Here is a 22,646-nt window from a genome sequence, read left to right on the forward strand (position 1 = left end):
GTAGGGCGTAACGCAGAACTCACAAAGAGTTCGACGTTACGTTGGACGCATACGCGATCAGCGGTGCACATGCATTTGCGGAAAAAGGACTTTTAGCTGCGGTCGCAAAAAACTTTTTTTCCGCCCAGTCTTTTAGACGAATCAGCTTGAACATCCTCTGTTCAGTAAAATTGGTTTGTATCTCTTACTAAATTACATGGTTTAAACTTGTTAGATGAACATGTGAGCCTATTTCTTCCCTCCTGCTCACAATTTTCCTGGAGAACCAAATAGGAGTATGAAATAGCATGGGTTAGTAGATTTTAGCACTTGCAACCTGCAAACCTAAAAGCACGTTTGGAAGAAAGAAAAACTCGAAAAAGAACTTTTGCCTATACGAGTTTTATATGAGATTTTTTTCGCTTGTATGTGTAGCATGAGAAAAACAGAGTGGGAAAATGTGAAAAAATGAGAGAGAGGAGGAGGAGGGTGGTGGTGAGATGGATGGTGATGGTGGGTGGTGGTGAGGAGTGTAAAAATAAATTTTCTCTTGGTAGGAAACATTCCTCCACCCCCATGGAGGAATGTTTCCTATCAAAAAGTGTACTTTAAAAAAAAAACTATCTCAGCAAAAAAGTCTCTCTAGTTTGGAAGGGTCCAAAAATCTGTTCAGATTTTTCAATGACTCATAATAGATGCAACTACATGGCTCCATTCATACAGCATTAAACCTAATTTGGCTAAATATTTTACCTTTCAATAATGTGAGCAATCTGAGCGTGTGCTGATCGTGTATGTACAAGTGCAGCTGCAGGTGCTCCAAAACAAACAAATTTGGATCTGAACAGACCTATTATCTATTAGTGAAGGAGAAGCTAGTGCATCTGATATGTTTGCAAAACTTAACCATTGGCGCTAATTCAGAACCTGCAGGTGCACGCCTTTTACCGCAAGCGGAAACTGGGTGTACCCTGTGGTGGGCAAAAGCAGACGTTCATGCCAATGAACTCAGTGAACGATGCAGTTTTTTCTCTAGTTACAAAAAAAAAAGTTCCTTGATAAAAAAAACTTTGTATTTCATTTATCATCACTTGTCAGACGTGCAAGTCAAGAGGTCTTCTCAACTCCTAAGCTTAGTAAAAGCCATGATCTCCATTCTTAAACTTTAGAATTTGGTTGGAAAGAAAAGAAATCAGATTCCAAATGGACAAATTCAAGTTTGAAAAGGTTTTTTCTGATTCTCGAAGAATGAAGGACAAGGGGATTGATTGAGAAAGATCTCTTATTATTATTATAAGATTGTGACCTGATCTCCATATGTTTGGTAAAAAGAATAACTCCCTTGATCATAATAAAATATGGAAAGTGTTCAATTAAAACATGAAAACGTAATGCTCGACATGCAGGCCGAATGGTTGGAATTGCCACATCTGAACAACAGGCTGCTTCATAGTCCCCAAGAAATAGGAGAAGGTAAATGATGCAGGTTAAAAACATTCACAATCACAACGGGCACAACAGGCAAAGGCCTGAGGATGAGAGGACATAATTCAAAGAATCATGCAAGCTATGATCTCTTCAAACACCAAGTCAATTTGATACACGGGGTAACCTGACCAAGCTCAGCAAAAGTTTGATTAGTCTTATAGAAATGGCAATCTTTGGTGAACCAGGCCAGGAAGCACAGGTCCATCTCCAAACAATAACCTAACACAAGACTTTTGCCCTTGCTTACCTGAGTATATGTAGTGATTAATCCAGGCAAAATCTTGGAACAAAAGCAAAGGGTATAACATATAAAAGTGTTCAACTATGGAAGTTGTGTAAGCATTGGGATCACTATGCTGTCTGAAAATCACCGAAATCATCCTCTAAATTTTGTTGTGGGCTCTCCTTTGATGCACTAGAGAGTTCTTTGGCCTCTGATTCTTCCGTAAAATGTGGGAACGAATCGTCAAGACTCCCCTGGGTCCTCAAACCAGACTGATAGTTTGGTAATATTTGAACAGGATTGGAGGGGGGAATCTGCACTTTTGGTGGCGGAGGTGGAGGTGGTTTAAGACCAACTCTTGGCTCCTTGATTTGTTGCTTGTCATCTGGTGAGAGATCACTGTGATGTTGTTCAAAGAAGGCAGATTTCACACTGCAAGCTCTGTTCTGCTGCAAGACAACTTGGTGTCAGTTTCAGGAAAGTTGCAACTGTTTATTATATCTATGACCTACATGAAGGCATGAATTCTAACATTTCTTATGTGGAGCACGAGCTTCTCGCCTTCTTTCAGACTGTAATCCACAGATGCCTTTGAAGTATAATTCTGTTCCATCTCCTCGGCAGCTTGCTTTTTGTTTAAATATCTTTCTTGTTATTACGGAGAAACAATCACAAACAGAAGCTGTGATCTAATATTATCCTATTAATCCATGTTAAATTCAGAGGCAGCTAGAAATATAAAGCTTGATCTCTCATATCTTCAGCTATCATTTGGATTAATGAACATAGCAACTCTGCATATGAAGATGAGTAATTGGAGGATACTTCATGTGGTCATGAAGTGCAGCTTGAAAATCATAAGCTTGAGGTCTTTCTCGGAAACCAATTCCAATGAATGCATGCCGTACACGACCATCTGCATGAATCAGAAATAAATGAGACATGTACAGAATTGATGAAATATGATTGCAAATCTGAAGCAAAAACGTGATGTAACTAATGGGCATTTAATAACAAATGAAATTGACAGTACCCTGCAAACAGCAGGATCTCAAACTTATTTAAAAACATGACTTACTTCAGGCTTGTGTAGCATGTAAAACTTCTCTATTCAAACTTGTAGCTCCAAACCAGAGTTACCAGAAGCTTCCTAGATAGGTGGGAAACTCGCTTCTCGGAAACTCACTTTGGAAGCATGATACTCCTTGCTTCTGAAACTTAATAAGAATCACAATTTTTTCACGCTTCTCATATGCTTTCCACACACTTCATCTATTCTTATTATATGTTATCCCACTCTACTTTTCATGTTTTTTATGTGGTTCCTCTCTACCTTCTCATTCACTTTCATGTGCTTTCTCTAAATTGGCAGTCATCATTTTTAGATTTTGTTAAAAAATTAATTCTTACACTAAAAAATTATGAAATTTAAGAATAGTTACTTTTATTTGCGTTCCATTTTGATTCCCATTCAATTCTTATATTGTCTTTTTTTTATTCCTTGCTTCCCACTTCCTATACATTTAAAAATGCATCGCTTCTCGCTTCTGCTTCTCGTATCGTTTCCCGTTTCCTAGTATGGCAACCTTGCTCCAAACTTCAGTTGTGAGCTTATTTTAAAGACATCCAAGTTTACGATCGCGTAGAATGAAGCCTCAACTATTGCAAACAACATTCTTGCATCCTAGGAGCAAATCCTTTGAAAAACTTGAGTGAAGCCAAATTGATAAAGAAAAAAGAAAAGAAAGAAAATAAAAGGAAGCAAACAAAAATAGAATGCACCCTAAGGTTTTCTTAACTTTGACCAAGTACCTATGAGCCCAAGCAGGCTTAAAGCATCATTTATGCAATCATGAGCTCAAGAAAATCCAAAATCACTGGTATAAATTGATGATGAATGACTTGTTTTGTTTGTGTCAAGGAAATTGAGCTCACCATAAAGCAGGAAATGGAGGACCACATTTCTCTTCTTTTGAGCTTTATTTATGTGAACTTGCAAAAATAATGTAAGACTAAGAGAGAGAGAGAGAGAGAGAGTCGTCTTCTGTGTGTCACATAGGGGTGCAGGTATGGGTGCAGCACTTTAAAAAAAACTTAGGTACGAGGAGTATATATATATATATATATATATAAAATTTCTAACAGTTTTAAGTTAACACTATGTGTATTTGTGTGCATTTATGTATTTATACATATAATATAAATAAAAATAGACTTGATTAGGGTTAACTGAATCTACTTTTGGATAAAAATGGACTTCAGTACGATTAACTTCACCTAACACAAAGGAATCTGCGTTCAAGTGTCGCACCCACCTGGGTGCGGGTGTGATGTCCTGTTAGAAGAGTTTGTGTGACATAGGAGACATGCATATAAAAAAAAACTCTAATAAAAGATAATAATTTATTCATACATATTTTTGTTATGCATTAGATCATGTATATTTACTTGTTCCCTCACTTGTGCTAAATTAATGATTGCATGATATTTGTTTCCTACTTGATGATAAATGTTTCCTATTGCTTAATTGATGTTCTCTATTGTTTAATCATTGTTTTCTTTTACTTAACAATTGTTCTCTAAGGCATGGATGATTAATTTGTTATAGTTGCATTCCTTTAAAATATTGCATGAATCTTATTTGTGTTTTTTTTACTTATTTGATTCATTAAAGGGACCTGTACATATGATCTTTGATTCTGACACCCTTATTTTTGTGTCTTTCATAGTCTTTGAGGCCCAGTAAAGGGACCTATGATTGCGAGAAGCTACGAGAGCTACACAACTGCTTGGCGGATTCTTTTAGAGACAACGTGACTCCACATTTTGCTTTATTTATATTCTTTTGCACATGCTTTCAGACTATATGAATTCAATTAATAAAGTTGGTTTGGTTTGGATGATGGTAGTATAAGATTCCTTGTGGTTGTGGATGTGTTATAACTGTAAAGGCTCGGGGTCTATGGGAATGTTTCCGCAAATGTTAAAAAAAAAATCGCTACTTTTTAACGGGTACGAGTTGGGGTCATTACATTAATTATAAATTATATACTAAAATATGCATTTTTTTAATAGGAATGCTTGGGGGTTACCCCGACTTATATTAAAATTGAAATGAAAAATCGCATACCATCTCCCCAAAAAGGAAGCCAATCCAGGGGCTTATCCTTCCAATACAATGAATCACATGAACGCAAAAATGAAAGAATATGCCCCATAGCCAATAAAAGCTCTTTACACAAGCATGAGTCAATATGAAAATATGTGGAAATCGACACAGCAATAGGTGGGGCTGGACGCCCTTCAATCACTGCTGTAAGTACCCTGCACCAGCGAGAGTTATTGGACAGAATCTGCACCTTGGTTCCTTCTGGGAAATCAAAAAACCGATCACAGCAGGCCGCCTCTATCATTTGACTATCATGCCTACACTTAAATCCCCCAGCAAAATAAAACTTATCATTGTCATATGCAGCATACAAAATCAATTCCATACCTCTAAAGAGGAATGACCCAAAACTGAATGTGATCATGTTCTCATCTCCTATCCAATACGGGTCAATGATAATCTAGTGGCCTCTACAAAAATGAGGAATTTGGCCCTCAAGAGGTCTTTAAAACCCAAAAAAAAAAAATTTTTATGGTTCGGCCCTTTATAAAATGCATCGAAGGTGTATCGTACGATACACCCGATACAGTTTTCCCATAGTTACGGTACAATATTTACAACAATGAACTATACATATAGCAAATGTGAACTGAAGAAAGGAAGTTGCTTCTAGAGATTGGTAATGTTGTCATTTTCTAGGCCATTGGAAATGTACAAAAAAATTAAAGAGAAATAAGAGGATAAGACAATGCATTGCTGCCAGTAACAGATGCATAATAAAAGGTCAGATTACAGAATAGCAACATCCAACATGATATTATAGATGCCCAAAAACTTCCGGAGATATAGAATATCATCTCTAGTGAAAGATAAGGCTTTGTCAAACCCAAACTCTAAAATGTAAGAAAGCAAAGCAAGCACATGCAGAACTCGACATTTTTGGAATAAATTTTAAACAAGGATTGAGATGATACCAAAGTTCTCTTCAACCCGTAAAACAAAGTATCTGCAGAAGAAATAAAAAGATCAGATGAAGATGATTACATGAAATAATATAAGAATCAGCATTAGTTCACTATAAAAGAGATATGCATCAAAATTTTGCAAAAGATGGACAATTAAGATACAAACTTATCCCTCTCTGATCAAAGAATGATGCTGTAACAAGTCACTTTTCATTATTTTAGAAATTGGAAGTTGATATCATTGTCTCCAGAAATTTATGGTCTTTTGGTAATGGTTAGAGTTGTACTCAAAGTTTGAGTCCAGTCCACATCTATTTTATCATTAAAAAGGAAAAAAACTAAAAACAAAAGAAAGGGGAATACACAATTACTAAACTACCCTAAAGTTACCATCCTTTGAGTTTTGACAATTAACTCTCAAAACACTAGGCTGTAAAGATGATAGGAACAAAGCCATAAATAGCATAAGAACACAAATATAGGCTTTCAACTTTCCAATAAAATAGGTATGCAATCAAATACAGTTTAATAGGGATATCTAATAAGGAGGTGTTCTACTGTTGAATGAAGATCGAATTGGTGTTACAATTGAAGAAAACATATAAAATAAACTAGGACAATTATGAGAACTTAACCTGCTACTATCTATTACAGACTCCACTGGATGTGGCTCCCCCTTTCTTAAAAAAGCCTGAGCATAGAGCTCCCCTGTGTCAGAGTACTGTAAATCTTAATAGAAATAATCAATCATGACAGACAAAGAGGAAAAAAATTACTAGGAAGAACAAAACACATTTTCGTAAATTCTTTATTCAACAGAGCATGACTACATCACACCACACCTGTCGATTTATCTTCAAGTCTTATTATGCATTCCTCTCCTTTGCTGATAACTTTCAATACCCCCTCCCACTCCCATTTGTTTATATTCCATTCATCAGCCCTAAAACAATCAAAATCTTCCATCCAATAAGCACCATGGTAAAAGTTATAATCTCATGTTAAAAAAAATTGAACTTAGATCCGCACTCATGTAAAAGTCAGTACAGTAATTTGAATAGCAAGGTTAGTTTTAAATTTAGATGTCATACGTGATGTTATCTCAGTGTTCTCAAGTTGCAAAGCAGATAGCTAAAAAAAACTCCAACCACATTTATAGACTGCAGTAGAATTAATGAAAGACTCATTTTTGCCACTGTAGACACCCCATTTTTTGTCCAAGTGACTATTTTCTCAAAACACGGATGCTTTTTCAAAACAACTGGATCTACTTCAATTAAATTTTTGGCCTGGAAAATGATGTTTTCAAGCTTTTTATCCAAAAAGAAGAATTGAAGAGGACATCATAAGCTTTCCAACGGACCAAAAATTACCTCAAATGGACATCAAGATCAAAAGTTATGGCTGAAACAAGACATTTGCCCTGTTTGGATCTGAATTTGGACCCAAATCCAATCCAGATTGCCGTCCAAACCTCACTTGTTGCTTTTAGACATGGATATGGACCCTACTTGTCACTCTTAACTTGGATCTAGATCCAAGTTGTCCCTTGAGTTAATTGGATCTGGATAAGATCCAATTCATGGCATCTGTCCCAGAATCCACTAGATCTAGGTTCAGGATCTAGCTTTACACTTAAAAATAGAGGTATTGTCCCCCATTTTCAGGCTATCTAGTATCTATGATCTATGTATTTAGCATTTTTATATTTTGGATAACTGCTTTAGAATCCTTCAGTTGTTTATATATATATATATATAGGTCTATTTTTTTTATCTCTATTCATTTCAGAAGTCTAGTTATTTATTTGAGAAGGTAGGATTGCTCTCCATCTAATGGCAATGTTTCCTGATGAAGAAAGCACTTTTGTTTTGAGAAACCTAAATTGTTTCTTGACATACAAATTCCTTGGTTGAGGTCTGTCATAATGAGAGATTCTTCCAGTCAGAGCCTACTGTGACTGTGAACAATGGATCCGATGGGGTTTTGACAAGTAGGGTTTTTGAAATGGATCTGGGTTTTTGGTTGAAGGAGATGGGGATCCCCGCCTACAAGTTGAGTGTCTTTCCTTCTCCACTGAGAAGGGATCAATCTTACCAGGAACTTCAACTCCCCTTTGATTCAAACTTTAGCATGCAGCACCACGTACCTCATACGTGAAACATAAAAAAAATGAGTGTGATGATGTAGAGACACCAGTAAGGCTAAAAAAGATCAAACAAGAATAATATATGAACAGTTAAACAAATCCACGCTTAATCAAGTAAAATAAACAAATAAAATGAGAAAATCAATGAATATAAGTCTCATCTCGGGCTTAGGTAGTCCTTTCTATGATGACAACAACGAACATAACGGCAGACAGACAAAGCTTCGGCTAGGCAGAGGCTCCAGGACCAGTGAGATAAGGATTTAGATCTAGGTTTTGGGTCTAGGCTCTAGTAGGGTATGGATAGGTGTGCTAGGCTAGGGAGTCTGAGAGTTTAGGTGTTGGAAGGCTTAAAATTGAAAAGAAACTGGATTAATGGCATCGAAGAATTGCCACAGATTTGAATTATTTTCACTGTTTATCTGGTTGATAATTCTGAATGTCCCGTAGCATTCTGGAAATGAATATACTTTGAAACAAAATTTCAAAGGATACTGATTGGGCAAGTAACCATTTATACAACTAATTGGGATATAGACCTGCTTAACTTAAAATTAGATCAAGTTAACAAATATATTGAAATGTTTTAAGTAGCCTCATTCAAAGTACTTGTTTATTAGAAAATTTCACATAAATTTCAAATTAAAAACAGCTAATTATGTTAACACAATCTCAATAAGCCAGAAACACAAGTTCATCAAATACCCAACAATATCAGTAAGACAATCAACATATCTAAAACTACAACATGAACAGGCAATAAACGAAAAGTTGATGAGAACCTCTAATTTCTCCTAATTTCCTTTATTTTGCTGATATTTACACGGAGAAACCGCCCCCAGGATCTTCCATACTTGAGTTTCCGAAATGATTGTGATAGGTTCACACAATTTAATGGTTGTGAACCCTATAAGAAGAGAACCATAGTTGACCTATATTAATTAGGTTGAGGAATAAACCATCATTTTCTATAATTCCTTAGAACACAAGAACTACCTTAATTTTTGTTAAACACAAGGGCGTTTTAGGTTATTCAGTGAAAAAATAGTTCAAGATAAAGTTGTTTAAAACTTTTTTTGTCATAGAAGAACATCTAGACTATTGTGTACTTTCTTTAATTGTATGCAATTAATAAGTGTGTGATGATAATGCTCATCTATTACTTGTTGCATACTAGTTATTATAGTACTATTAACAAACAGATTTTGTCCTTATATTTACACATAAAATAGACTAATTATGATCAAATATTCAAAAAATAAGGAAATGATTTTAGATACCGTAAGTATCATAATAACATAAACTTTATGTTTTTAAAAAACCCAAAAAGAATAAAGTTAACACCTCTTATATGCATTAGAAGTGTCATATAATACAACATTGACTCTTATGAATTTGCAAAACTTCTTAATTCACCTCCTAGTTGCTTTCCTCAGTTCTGCTTCGCACATTGCTCATCATTATACTTCCCTCTTCTGCAACCTTTGTTAGAAGTTGGATAACAAGATAACTCCACTTATCAAGGTAATTCGCTAACCTAGTGGCATTTCTTGTTTCAAGCCAGGTTTCTAACCACCCCAACATACAGATACAGCGGATTGACAACCTTATTGGCTCCATACGAGTTTAAGGTGGTTATGCCCTCATTATTTTTAGTCATGGGTAACAATTACTAAAAACAACTCGACCATAGTATAAGCCCTCCATGACTTGTGCTTCATAAGTTATTCTATATGATTGGAACTTACATCAACTATGCCAAAAGCATACTTGCTTGTCCATATACACAGAGTCACAGACAGATCCATGCACAAAACATGTCAAATGTAACAAAGAAATCATCAACATAACAGAAAATTAGTAGCTCTAAACACTTTTACGTCCTAAGCATCCTAAACACTTCTTAGAAACATAGCTACAGGGTTTTTGCTTAATCTAAACCCGTAGACACATTTATCATTGCTTATTTACTAAAAATTGGTTCTGATAGAATCAATTTAATGAGAAAATTTGTTTTTTATTTTATCAAGTTTTAATGCAATATGATCTGTTGACCTTTTTATTGCAGTAAAAATATATCTAAGTAAGAAACATTGCCTAATCTAGTACATGTTTACTGCTAAATAAGATATAAAGAATATATCTGTAAGATTAAGCAAACACAAAGTTTGCCCTTTGAAGCCGTTTAGAATGGCTTAGGAGATAAAACTGTTCAGGACCTACTTATTGCTCTTAAAATAGCAACAAAACATCTAAATCCAATCAAATAAAAGGTTTGCAGCAATTGCTTGAACAAGCAACACATAACTGCTTATAAAAGACATGCAAGTAATATTACCTGTAAGAGGCTGCACTTTTCCTTGGAGGTATCTATCAAACACATGAAAGAAATAAATTCAGCAGGATATTGTCAGTTAACATGAACCATGACAATAAGATCTAGAAAAAAACTCTCACGCTAAAAGAAAGAAGCACATAAGAAGTATTTAAATATCATTAGCTGGAGTTTCAAGTAGATAATGTTGTAATGGAACCCATGCAGCAAGAATCAAGTAAAGATAACATACTAAGAAAAGCACATAAGTTCTTAATATAATTAACTAAACTTTTAGATAGTTTTTCTTTTTGCAATGGAACCCATGCAGGCTGATGCTACCAAAGCTTAGCAACCAAGTTATCATGGCAAACAACAACCAAATCAAGCAAACAAAGAAAACAGTGAAAATGTCTAAATCCTGATGCAGATAACTGGAAAAAAGAATCATAGTACCTCATAGCAATAGTAAAAGCAGGAGGAATAATGGTGATATATGCAACCTAGATGCTGATACAAGCACTAATATTGCACAAGCAAGGATTAAAAAACCACATACAGGAGATATATACACAGAAAAGGCTCATGCATATTCAACCTGTGAACCGTAGAAAGAGAGATTCTGACCTTTTAGATTTTCTAGGATGCATACTATTTAAAAAACAAAAACAAAAACCTGTGTATAAGAGAAATTTAAAATGTTAAGGACGTCGTCTTATCTGAAATCGTGCATAAGTCCTCACAACAAACTAAATCCAACCCATCCCCTCTTCCACCCTTTCTTAGAATACTTTTATTTAATGTGACTCGTAAAAATCCCATAAACCACCCAAAAGTGCAAATGATCAAAATCTTTGGTCCCCTATCCCATCCTCCCATTCCCCATTTCTTCTATAAGCACGGCAGATTTAGAGATAGCAAGCACATTCTCATATCAAAACAAGAAGCCATCATTTTTTACCAACATAAAAATAAAATTCCCTCATCTTAATTGAACTTTGGTTTTTGTCATAAATAAGCATGATATATATGAGCCACATCTTCAATTCCTATTTCCAAATATCACATAAAATCCCAATAACTAAGTGCCATTTCCCATTTGCTTCTGATTTAGTTAATTCATTTATGATACTTTAAACATTGAGATCTTTTACGGTTTTAGACAGATTCTTTCAAAAAGATTGATCGCCTGAAAGGTTTTGGACACATCAGCTTAAAAATATCTACACAATAAATAAATCAAAGGCTTGACTTTATGAAGTGGCTACTTCCCATCTTACATAATGAGGGGTGATCCCAAGTTTATGCTTTTTGAAGCACCATTTCATCCCATTATGCCTTAATAAAGAGTCTTGGAGTTGCAAATATTAATTTCTTTATTGTGCTTTCACATTTTTGTTGATTTCCACTGCATCTCATTAAGATCCGACACCAAAATTATATGAGAAAAAATATAAAACCACCATATGCTAAGAGATAACATGCAAATTTGTGGCCCAAAAAAAACATGATTTAGACGAGCATAACCATAAATTATACAAACGGGTACTCCACGCATGTACACAGTGTAGGAACCAGTAGCTCTACATTAAATATTCAAAATTCCTTTCTCTTCTTCTAGCACGTAACTGTTTTATACTTAAGTTTGCTCATAGGCCTTTAATCCCGTTGACAAGCATAACCCACATCAAACAAAGGAAAGAATGGGCTTTTAGTGCATCTACTTGAAGCCAAGATAAAGTTTCTTTAATTGATGAATGATGTTGGATAATCATTATCCAGTGAGACAAAATCTCCATCACCACTGTTGAAACTTATACAGGTGAATAGCTTTATGTAAGGGTCAAAATGACTCAAACTCAAGTGATCAACAGCTATCACTAATAAAAACCTATTCCACAATCCACAAAAGGAAAAATTAGATAATGTTTCTTTTTGTGCAGTTCATCTTGCACATACTCGATCACACTTTCAAGAAAAGGTACTGACTTAAAGATCTATAGCCAAGAACAAATTGCTGGCATAACATTTGTTGAGAAGCAGTCACCGTACATATGCATATGCATATGGGTAGTTTGGTAACTACTCAAGAGGTTAGGGGCATTATTGTAAATAAGGTGTTTTAGTCTAATCTCTCTATTTAAGTGAGATTAGACCTAATGAGCATATACGATTCTCTCTCTCTCTCTCTCTTTTATCTGTTTTGCTAGAAACCCTAACCGACTTCAACATTGTATCAAAGCAGGACGTAGCTCTAAGCGTCTGACTTGATCGATCCACAAGCTGATCGGATGGCGCTGTGTACATCGTGAAGAACGATCTGAAGCCTCTCCAGTAGGAACGCAGATCGGGTGGCGCTGCGTGCAGTGACTACAACGATCGCTGTGTACAGAGTGTACAACGATCTGGAACCTCTCCAGCCAGCAGGAACATGATCGGGTGGCGTTGTGTGCCAGCGTGCGTGTAGTAGCAGAGAGACCCCCGACCGTGCGTTGTGCGTGTAGAAGCAGTATGTGCGCGTAGCAGCAGGGAGACCCCGACCGTGTCGATGGTGGCTGATGATGGTTGTGTGGATGTCGAAAAGGTCTGCAGTCTCCATCATGATGCAGTCGTGGTATGCAGGTTGTCATAATTTTTTTTTGTGGTCGTGGTATGCATCTTGTTGTAGTTTTTTTTAAAGGTGAATAGTTCAGATTTTATCAGGGTGATTAAAATCTGGTAGAGTCGGCTTCCCAGTTGGTAGTTGGTACACACGTTAGTTTTGAATCTGAATTGCGTATTACAGTTTTTTTTCATATCAGATTTTATCAGTATGATTAAAATCTGGTAGAGATGGCTTCTCAGTTGGTAATTGGTGTCCACGTTAGATCCAAGTTTTCAGCAGTTGGTAGTTGTGTGTGGTTGTATTTCCATGACTGAAATGCAGAAGTCAGACATGAAGACCGAAACTGTGTCTGATTATAAAGCCTTTGCAAACCCATTTTCATATGGATCATCTGTAAAGTTGGATGAGACTAACTATGCTAGATGGTCGCGTACGTTCATGATGTCTTTTTCAGGGCATCGTAGAAAACATATTTTGTTGGAAAATGAGCCTAAGGACAAAACTGAAAAGTATACTACATGGGAAGAGGACAATGATATTGTCATGTCTTAGATTATGAGTAGTGTGCAACCTCACGTAGCCGACGAGCTTATTTATTACACCTCTGCAAAAGAAATGTGGGATAATTTGCAAGACACCTATTCTCAAGAAACTAATGTTAGTTGTATTCTTTAAGTAGAACAGGAGATCTATAAATTGCAGTAAGGAGAGCAAACTCTAGCCCAGTATTATGCCTCCGTTAAGGCAGCTTTTAAGAGACTAAATGCTCATAGACCATTATGTTGTGACAAACAAAAACTACACGAGGAGCATACCATGGTCACACGGTTCCTGACTGGCTTGTCAGCTGAATTCTTAGTTGCCAAAGTTCAGATGTTGACAGGCTCAGATGTTCCCACTCTTGCTGAGGCATATAATCGACTGAGCAGGCTTGCCATGTCCCTTTCTTCATCTCAATCGGAATCACAAACCTTTGCTCTGTTTGTCTTCTATGACCGAGGCCGAGGTTTTCTCCCTAATTCTCGAGGTCGTGGACGTGGTCGAGGCACGGGAGGATGAGGGAAGCTCCAGTGTACCTATTGCGGGAGATTTGGGCATTTAGAAGATAGATGTTTTGACAAGAATGGACGACCTCCCGCATCTTCAGCTAAAGTGGTTCCTACAACACAAGTGGCCAAACCCGAGTCCCCCACTGTTCCTCATAGTGATCCGGTTACACTCACTCGTGCTGAGTATGATGATCTGTTGGCATATCTTCCATCTAGTTCCCCCGTGGCTGATATTGCAGGTTTTGTAGGTGATGAATTATCTTACCAAGGTACTAGGTGGATTATTGATTCAGAGGCATCTAGCCATTTGTGTAGAAATAAATATGATTTTTCAAATTTGAATAGTGTTGCTAATCATAAAAAGGTTGTTCTTGCCGATGGGAGTTTCTCTCCCATTGTTGGCCAGAGAAATATCTCCATCTCCCCTATTCTTCAGTTATCAAATGTTCTCCATGCCCCTTCATTCCCTCAAAATTTGTTATCTGTTAGTCGTGTTGCAAAGGAATTGAATTGTCGAGTAATATTTGATCCTGCCTGTTGCACTTTTCAGGACTTGCTGACGGGGAAGACGATTGGTGAAGGCTATGAGGAAGGTGGAATCTATTATCTACACCAACCAATTGGCTTTGTTCACTCGGCAGTTGAGTCCTCTTCTAGTCCACTGCTTTGGCATCATCGTCTTGGTCATCTTCTGTTGCTTAAATTGCATAGAGTTATTCCTCACATCTCGTCGTCCACGACTCTGTTGTGTGAAAAATGTCAACTTGGGAAACATCATAGGAGTTCATTTTCGTCTAGTCAGAGTCCTTCAAGTCAAAATTTGTTTAATCTTCTTCATGTTGATGTTTGGGGTCTAAGTAGAATTCCTAGTCGTTCTAAGTGTCGTTATTATTTAGTCATTATAGATGATTTTTTCAGATTATCTTGGGTATTCCTGTTAAAAGATAGGGCTGAAGCCCCCATTATTCTCAAATCCTTGATTATTGAAATACAAACTCAATTTAATTCTTGCGTCAAAGTGGTTCGCACTGACAATGCTCTTGAATTCAAATCCTCTGAATTATTACATTTTTACAAAAATATTAGGATCCAACCTCAGACTTCTTGTCCTCATACCTCGCAACAGAATGGAGTAGTGGAGCGCAGGCATAAACACATTCTAAATGTTGCTCGTTGCCTTATGATCTAGTCTAATATGTCTGTGTCTTATTGGGGAGATGCGGTTCTAACTGCGAGATACCTAATAAACCGTATGCCTTCAACCTCAGTGGGGGATTGTATTCCCATTCAAATTCTCAGACCTGAAGCTCCTCTTTTCCCTATCTCTCCAAAGGTGTTTGGCTGTGTGCTATGTCACATGGGTGCGGGTGCGAGTGCGGGGATTCGGCACATCCAAAAAACCCGGGTGCGGGGGTGCGGTAGGGGCAAAAATGTAATATATATATATACCGTAGGTTCCCCCGGCGCGGGTCGGGGTCCAGTTATCGACCCAGCCTGCTGCGTTTTGCTGACTGTCATGATTCAATCATGTCTGAAATTTCCTGGTCTTCACAAAAAAAAATATTAGCAAAGGTTTGATGTGGTTTGTTGGAGAGAGTCTTTACGAGGCCTACGGCTCCACTGCCACGCCACTGCCTAGGGTTCTTCAAATTTCATTTTATATATAGTTGCACACAGATGACAGCTAAAAGAAATTTATTGGATTTGACATGTGGAAAAGAGAGGTCTACACAAGGCTACGACATCTCGTCAGGAGAAAAGTGAATACTAATAGCCACCAAGGCTACCATCATCATTATCATTAATTATGGAGAGAGAAAATCCTTGACGAAGAAGGATCTGGATCGTTGAAGCCTTGAAGGATAAATACTTCAAAAGGCTCTTGAATTTTGATTTTAATTTTTGAGGAAGATGGATCATCATTTCCAAGTTAACAATGTGTTTTCCAACACTGCGAATTAATTGTTTGGAGGCAGGAATAGCATGGGAATCTGGGATGCCAACAAAGCTCGTGAGATGTTGTGGACACAAGTGCCCCTTTATAAAACAAGAGCATCATCAAGCAGCTGTCAGCAGTTTTTTTTTTTTAAATTCCGCAGCCCATTTCGTAGGGCAAATTTTTTTAAAAAAAAAAATCCAAAAAAATGGACCGAAATGACCCTGGGTGCGGTCAACGCACCCAGGATCGGGTTGATCGCACCCGGTGCCGCACCCGAACCCGCGTCGAGTCGCATCGACGCGGGTGCGGCACCCTGCTAGCCGAATCCCTGTGACATAGGTTGTGTGTGCTTTGTTCATAAACTTGGTCCCAACCGAGATAAATTGTCATCCTATGTCACAGGGATTCGGCTAGGAGGGTGCCGCACCCGCGTCAACGCAACTCGACGCGGGTGCGGGTGCCGCACCGGGTGCGGTCAACCCGATCCTGGGTGCGTTGACCGCACCCAGGATCATTAAGGTCCATTTTTAAAAAAAAAAAAATTGCCCAAATGGGCTTCTCGAATTTTTTTTTCAAAAAATTATGCTGAATCAGCTGCTGACAGTCTGTCAGCTGCTGACAGAAGCTGACAGCTGCAAAATAAAAAAAAAAACCCTTATTCCCCGACCCCCTTTATATATATATATATATATATTACATTTTTGCCCCTGCCGCACCCCCGCACCCGGGTTTTTTGGAAGTGCCGAATCCCCGCACCCGCGCCCGCACCCGCACCCATGTGACATAGTTGTCATCCCAATCTATAAAATGTGTTTTTGTTGGGTATCCCAAGCACCAAAAAACATATCGGTCTTATGATCCCATATCCCAGAGAGAGTATGTTAGTGCGGATGTTTCCTTTTTTGAGTCTATCCCATATTTTTCTAGTACTTCTCCAAGAATACATGCTAGTCAAGGTGATTCCTTTCCTCTTTTTGTTTCTCCTTTTCCATTAGAGTCTGGCAGTCATGAGCCTCTTGTTCCCAGTCCGCCTCCGTCTCGTTACAAAAATCCTCCTGTGGTGTACACACATCGAGCTCCACCCAACTCTATGCCTGTGCCATCAGCTTCTGCAGAGGTGAGTATTCCTGACCCTACTGACGATCCTCTTGTTGATGGTGATTTACCTATTGCTCTTCGGAAAGGAAAAAGGCAATGTATACTTCATCCTATTTCTCAGTTTGTTTCCGAGGCAAGACTTGGTGAAAATATGAAGAATTTCGTATTAGCATTATCTGCTGCATCAGTTCCTCTCAATCATCATCAAGCTCTTCTGGACCCCCAATGGGCGACGACCATGCAGGATGAAATGGATGCACTGCTTTCTCGCAAAACATGGGACTTAGTTGATCCTCCACCCGAGGCTGATATTGTTGATTGTAAATGGGTCTATACTATTAAGTATAACTCAGATGGATCGATTGAAAGGTTTAAAGCTCGCCTGGTTGCGAAATGCTATACTCAAACTTATGGGGTGAACTTTTTTGAAATATTCTCTCTTGTTGCTCATCTTGAGACTATTTGTCTTGTTTTGTCAGTCGCAGTGCACCGTGGTTGGTCTCTATGTCAGCTTGATGTAAAAAATGTCTTTCTGTATGGAGACTTGGAGGAGACAATTTACATGCAGCAACCTCTGGGGTTTGAAGTTCTGGGGGAGTGTCAAAAGGTATTCAAGTTGAACAAGGCAATCTATGGTCTCAAACAAAGTCCTCGTGCATGGTTCTCCAAGCTGGCCGAGGTCATGTCAGCATTTGGGTTTGTACGATCTGCCTCAGATCACTCTCTTTTTATTAAAAAGACTTCCACGGGGATTGTGGTCATGATAGTATATGTTGATTACATTATAGTCACAGGAAGCAGTGAAAAAGACATTTTTGACACAAAGTCCCATCTTCATAAACACTTTGTGACTAAGGATCTGGGACCACTCAGATATTTCTTAGGCATAGAAGTTGCAAGAAGTAAAGAAGGATTGGTTCTGTCAGAGCGAAAATATGTCTTGGACTTGTTGAAGGAGACAGGGATGTTAGGTGCCAAACCTGCAAGGATTCCTATGGATCTCAAGTCTCATCTGTCTGATGAAAAATCCGAGTATGTCGATTGCAGCCGTTATCGTTCCTTGGTTGGCAAGCTATTATATGTGACTGTAACCAGACCTGACATATCTTTAGCCATGAGCAAGATAAGTAAATTTATGGACAAACCTACAAAGACTCACTGGGATGCTGCAATGATGATTCTCAAATATCTAAAGTTCTCCCCTGGTAAAGGACTATGGTTTAAACAAAACCCTTCTTTAGATGTTACTGCCTATTCAGCAGATTATGCTGGGTCGGTTGTTGATAGAAAGTCCACAATTGGATTCTGTGTGTTTGTTGGAGGGAATCTGGTTACTTGAAGAAGTAAGAAAAAACTGTTGTTCCAGGTCGAGCGTTGAGTCAGAGTATCGGGCTATGGCTCAAATTGCTGCTGAGATGATGTGGGTTAAATCTGTGTTGACTGATCTTCAAGTGAAAGTCTCATTACCTATGGAGATGATATGTGATAATAGAGCTGCTACTTATATTGCCAATAACCCAGTATTTCATGAACGAACAAAGCATATTGAGGTGGATTGTCACTATGTACGTGACCTGGTCCAAACTGGGTACATTTGCACCAAGCACATATCTTCAGAGAACCAAATTGCTGATGTCTTCACAAAACCCTTAGCGAGTTCAAATTTTTCAAAATGTTGTGACAAGCTGAGCATTATTGATATATATGCTCCAGCTTGAGGGGGAGTGTTGAGAAGCAGTCATTGTACATATGCATATGCATATGGGTAGTTTGGTAACTACTCAAGAGGTTAGGGGCATTATTGTAAATAAGGTATTTTAGTCTAATCTCTCTATTTAAGTGAGATTAGACCTAATGAGCATATACGATTCTCTCTCTCTCTCTCTCTCTCTCTCTCTCTCTTTTCTCTGTTTTGCTAGAAACCTTAGCCGACTTCAACAACATTTACCACTCCAACTAAGCTGGAAGGCAGCATCAGCCAGTACTATTACTATGTGCGATTAGCAACTGAACTTCTGCATGTCAATCTTCCTCTGGGTGAAGAACAATAACACCTCACATCCAAAGAAAGTACTTTGGGGATCAAGGACTTGCATGGTAAATTGAGAATTCTGTACTTATTTTCCAAATTTAGCTTTTGCCAATTGCTCAGAGAAATATACCAAATATAACATTTTGCATAGCCCCAAAATTGATTAAAAAATGCCATCTTGTTCAAGCTTGGATTCACTGAGGTCTGTCATTTACCGTTGCTCCTTTTTCCAATTGAATCAAAACATCAAGGGAACACCAGCAGATTCAATCAAATGCATCGGTTTTTTTTTGTCCTGAGAATTACTCAAGTTTACACCTGAAGTATACCAAATATTCAAAACCAAAATCCAGAGACAAAGTTCCAGATATGCTAACAAGCAGAACATGCAAAAGATGCACCCAATCTCAAGAAATGATTATGATTGACCATTGAATGGATGTAACACATCTAATCTGGGTGTTTTAAGTTAAAAATGAGAATAATGAACTGTGAAGCGATCAATCAAAGTTTCCTACCCAAAGATTCAAGTTATGAACATTATTCTTGACATGGCTCCTTGGCATGAAGCCTACAATGACATGGTCAAAAATAAATTGAAACTAGAGAGTTCACATCTACTGGAACATAACACCATGACTAGTCAGCATTAGGTGATGCATGATTGCACCATCTCCTTTCTTCAAGCTGGTCAGTTAAAGTAGCTGAATAGAAAACCATGAAGCTATTAATCAAGGATCCATGGACAAGGCAAATTGTAAGCTGCAGTAGTCTTGGCTCCAGAACAAGTGTTTCATGGTGAAGGCCATATTATATGATGAACGTTAAAAACATTAACATAAAAGCAAAACCTCAACCAGTAATGTGCACTGGCGACTACAATAAGAGCCACTGCGTGTAAATGACTGCTAGATTCACTTAAAGGACTACACTCTACCCACTCATCAAGAAGGGTCGAATAAGTTGAGATAATGCATTGAGCTGCACTGGCGCAAATTGCAACATCCTGGTTTATCCGACGTTCCTGGATACGATGTTGCACCAAACACCCTCTTTAAGTCCATGAACTACAAAACCAACCAGTCAAGCTCATTCACAGGACACCAAGCCCACCAGAAGCAGCTTATAATCCATCCATAAGACAAATAAACCGAGACATGTAGTGCTCATGGCTACATAAACACTCACAATGATGCTAGTTTTCTATCACAAATTCACATAGAACACACGATTAGATGGATGGGGCTTAAATTTTTGTTGTTCCCTTGATTTGTCTTTCAAAAGATCAAGCCAAAACAAACCAACAACTTCAATTAATCAGCGTCTCATGCTTTAGCAAATATTTCCACCTCCACATTGAGACGCATTCAATAAGATTACAAGACCGCAGCAACCGATCCTTCAAAAATCGGACACACAAACACTTGCATCATAACATGATAACAAAATCATGAGTACCATAATTCCAAATCGAGGAGAATTTCAAGAAGAAACGATACGCATCACTCCAAAACCGCATTCATGAAACCAAACTCATAAAAATCAACAAAAAAGAATAAATTTTCTGATGAGGTCGCATTTTTACAGCGTACCAGATATACGTAGCATTCATTGACATAAAAGAGCACCAACTCCATCGACTCCGTTTCTTCGTCATTGTTGCGGGGATCGAATTCCTCCATAAACTCGGGAGCGAGATGCAGGATTTGGGTAATCTCCCCTTTTGTTCGAAGTAGGGAAAGAGATAGGGAGACGACAAGACCGCCCAAAGATCGAACTCAAAAACACAGAATTGGGAAGGAAAACGGAAAAATCGGAGATGGGGTATCGAGAAAAAGGTGTAAAGATGGAGAAGGAGACCCGGGGGATTGGCTGCAGGTGAGAACGGAATCAGGATGAGAAATATGCTCCCGTCCGCTCAGCCGCCACAGTTTAGACAGGGACAGGTAAACTAGTTCCGGCTCATTAATTCGTCTGAACATGTGTTTGGATTCACGGAATTGGAATCCAATTCCATCAAAATTCTTCCATTATAAGCAGGATTTTTTTTAATGGAATTAGATTCTAATGTCACCCAATTCCACGAATCCGAACACACATCAGATCAGACCGGGGCCTGACCAGGCTCCAAACTATTCGGACCTCTGTCTAATAACGTGAGTTGTAAGTGGTCTGAATTCAATTTGAAACTTTGTGCTTGCTAAAACCTTACCGATTTAAAAAACATAATTACTTTCATATTTGAACTAAGCTTAGCTTGGTTATTGACGATGATAAAATTCAAAAAAGTTTTTTTTATATTTATAACCCAAAGAAACTACACTGAGCACAAGACCTGGTGGCATTGGCTTAGTTTGTCATATCTATCTTTGTCATGTCACAGACCCTCTTAAAAAATCAGGAGCAACATGATTGCACAAATATTTGTACATTACCCACCTGATCACCGTCCATCTCAGGGACAGGCCTGTCAGTTGTGGGGCCAAGGCCTGATGAAGAGCAATCGGGTGCTTAACGCACAAATTGTTGGGAAAATAAAAAAAAAGTGGCTTTCCCACGAGTGTGAATTGATGGAGGCAATACAACGATGATAATGAAAGAAGGTAAAACAACAGCGAAAACAAAAACATCACACAAAGATTTACATGATTCCTTCTCAATCTGAGGTACATCCACGATGACCAATAGGTCAATACCTTCCACTATTTTCAAACAAAGATTACAAAGTGGCTAAAAGGCATAAGCCTTACAAACACATAGAGGTGTAACGAAAATAACAAAAAAGATATACCTCACTGTAGAACAAAGAATAAATACTCTGAAGAACCAGCCGCACGAAGCTGTCCTGAAAGAAGTGTAGCAACACTTCTCGTCTTTGTTCACAATACACCCTTTCGGTGCCCTAAAAGTTTACCTCACACTCTCTTTCTGCTTTTTCAGCTCTCTATTTCTCTCTCTCATTCATCCCTTAAATAGAGAACGAGACCCACATTTAATGCAGAAGACTAAACATCTTGCACAACTTACAATGCGCCTGAACTGCCTTATCACAAATCGTTATCCAGCGAGTACTGAAACAAATCGCTATGCAGCTCAAAGCACTAACCACAAATCGCCATCGATAAATCGTTGATCCTCAAAACTCTAAACAGCTGAATCGTCATTCAGCTATGAGGACTTCTACAAATCATTATTCAGCGAATACTAAAAAACGTCCTTGAGAAGATCAAGCATCGTGCTTGAGAATTCTACCGCAATAATGAATGTGCATCAAACTACTGATGATGCCATAAATGATCAATTATCCATTTCTAAGATAGATGGGTCCCATAAGGAGGAAAACCCAATAATTCTCCCCCTTCCCAACTTATGAGGAGGTTTTGACCATCTCTGCTAGAGACCGACACTTATCAAGCTTGTCCTTGGGCAATGCCTTAGTCAACATATCTGATGTATTATCATCAGTGTGAACTTTCTCAAGTTGCAGCAATTTGTCATTCAAGACAACTCAAATTCAGTGGTATCGAACATCAATATATTTTGATTTTGAATAAAATAAAGAATTCTTACTCAAGTAAATTGCACTCTGACTATCACAGTAAAGAACATACTTTTATTGCTTCAAGCCCAACTCTTGCAAGAATTTCTTTAACCACAATAATTTCTTACTTGCTTCTCTAATAGCGATGGACTCAG

General features: G+C 38.0%; 1 protein-coding gene across 1 annotated transcript; it reads right to left on the reverse strand.

The window, feature by feature from the left end:
- Window positions 1–1,528: 1,528 nt before the first annotated feature.
- On the reverse strand, window positions 1,529–20,882 carry LOC149820038 (uncharacterized). Its single transcript, XM_089982326.1, has 8 exons — window positions 20,543–20,882; window positions 10,252–10,283; window positions 6,607–6,707; window positions 6,400–6,472; window positions 5,774–5,805; window positions 2,516–2,606; window positions 2,223–2,334; window positions 1,529–2,139 (listed from the first exon to the last, which is right to left on the reverse strand). Exons 1-8 carry the CDS (start codon window positions 20,630–20,632, stop codon window positions 1,819–1,821), a joined length of 852 nt encoding a protein of 283 aa, XP_089838452.1. The 5' UTR covers window positions 20,633–20,882; the 3' UTR covers window positions 1,529–1,818.
- Between the last annotated feature and the right edge of the window lie 1,764 nt (window positions 20,883–22,646).

The sequence above is a fragment of the Nuphar pumila genome, chromosome 12 (assembly GCF_984573655.1).
Source record: "Nuphar pumila chromosome 12, dmNupPumi1.hap1.1, whole genome shotgun sequence".
Classification (NCBI taxonomy): Eukaryota; Viridiplantae; Streptophyta; class Magnoliopsida; order Nymphaeales; family Nymphaeaceae; genus Nuphar; species Nuphar pumila.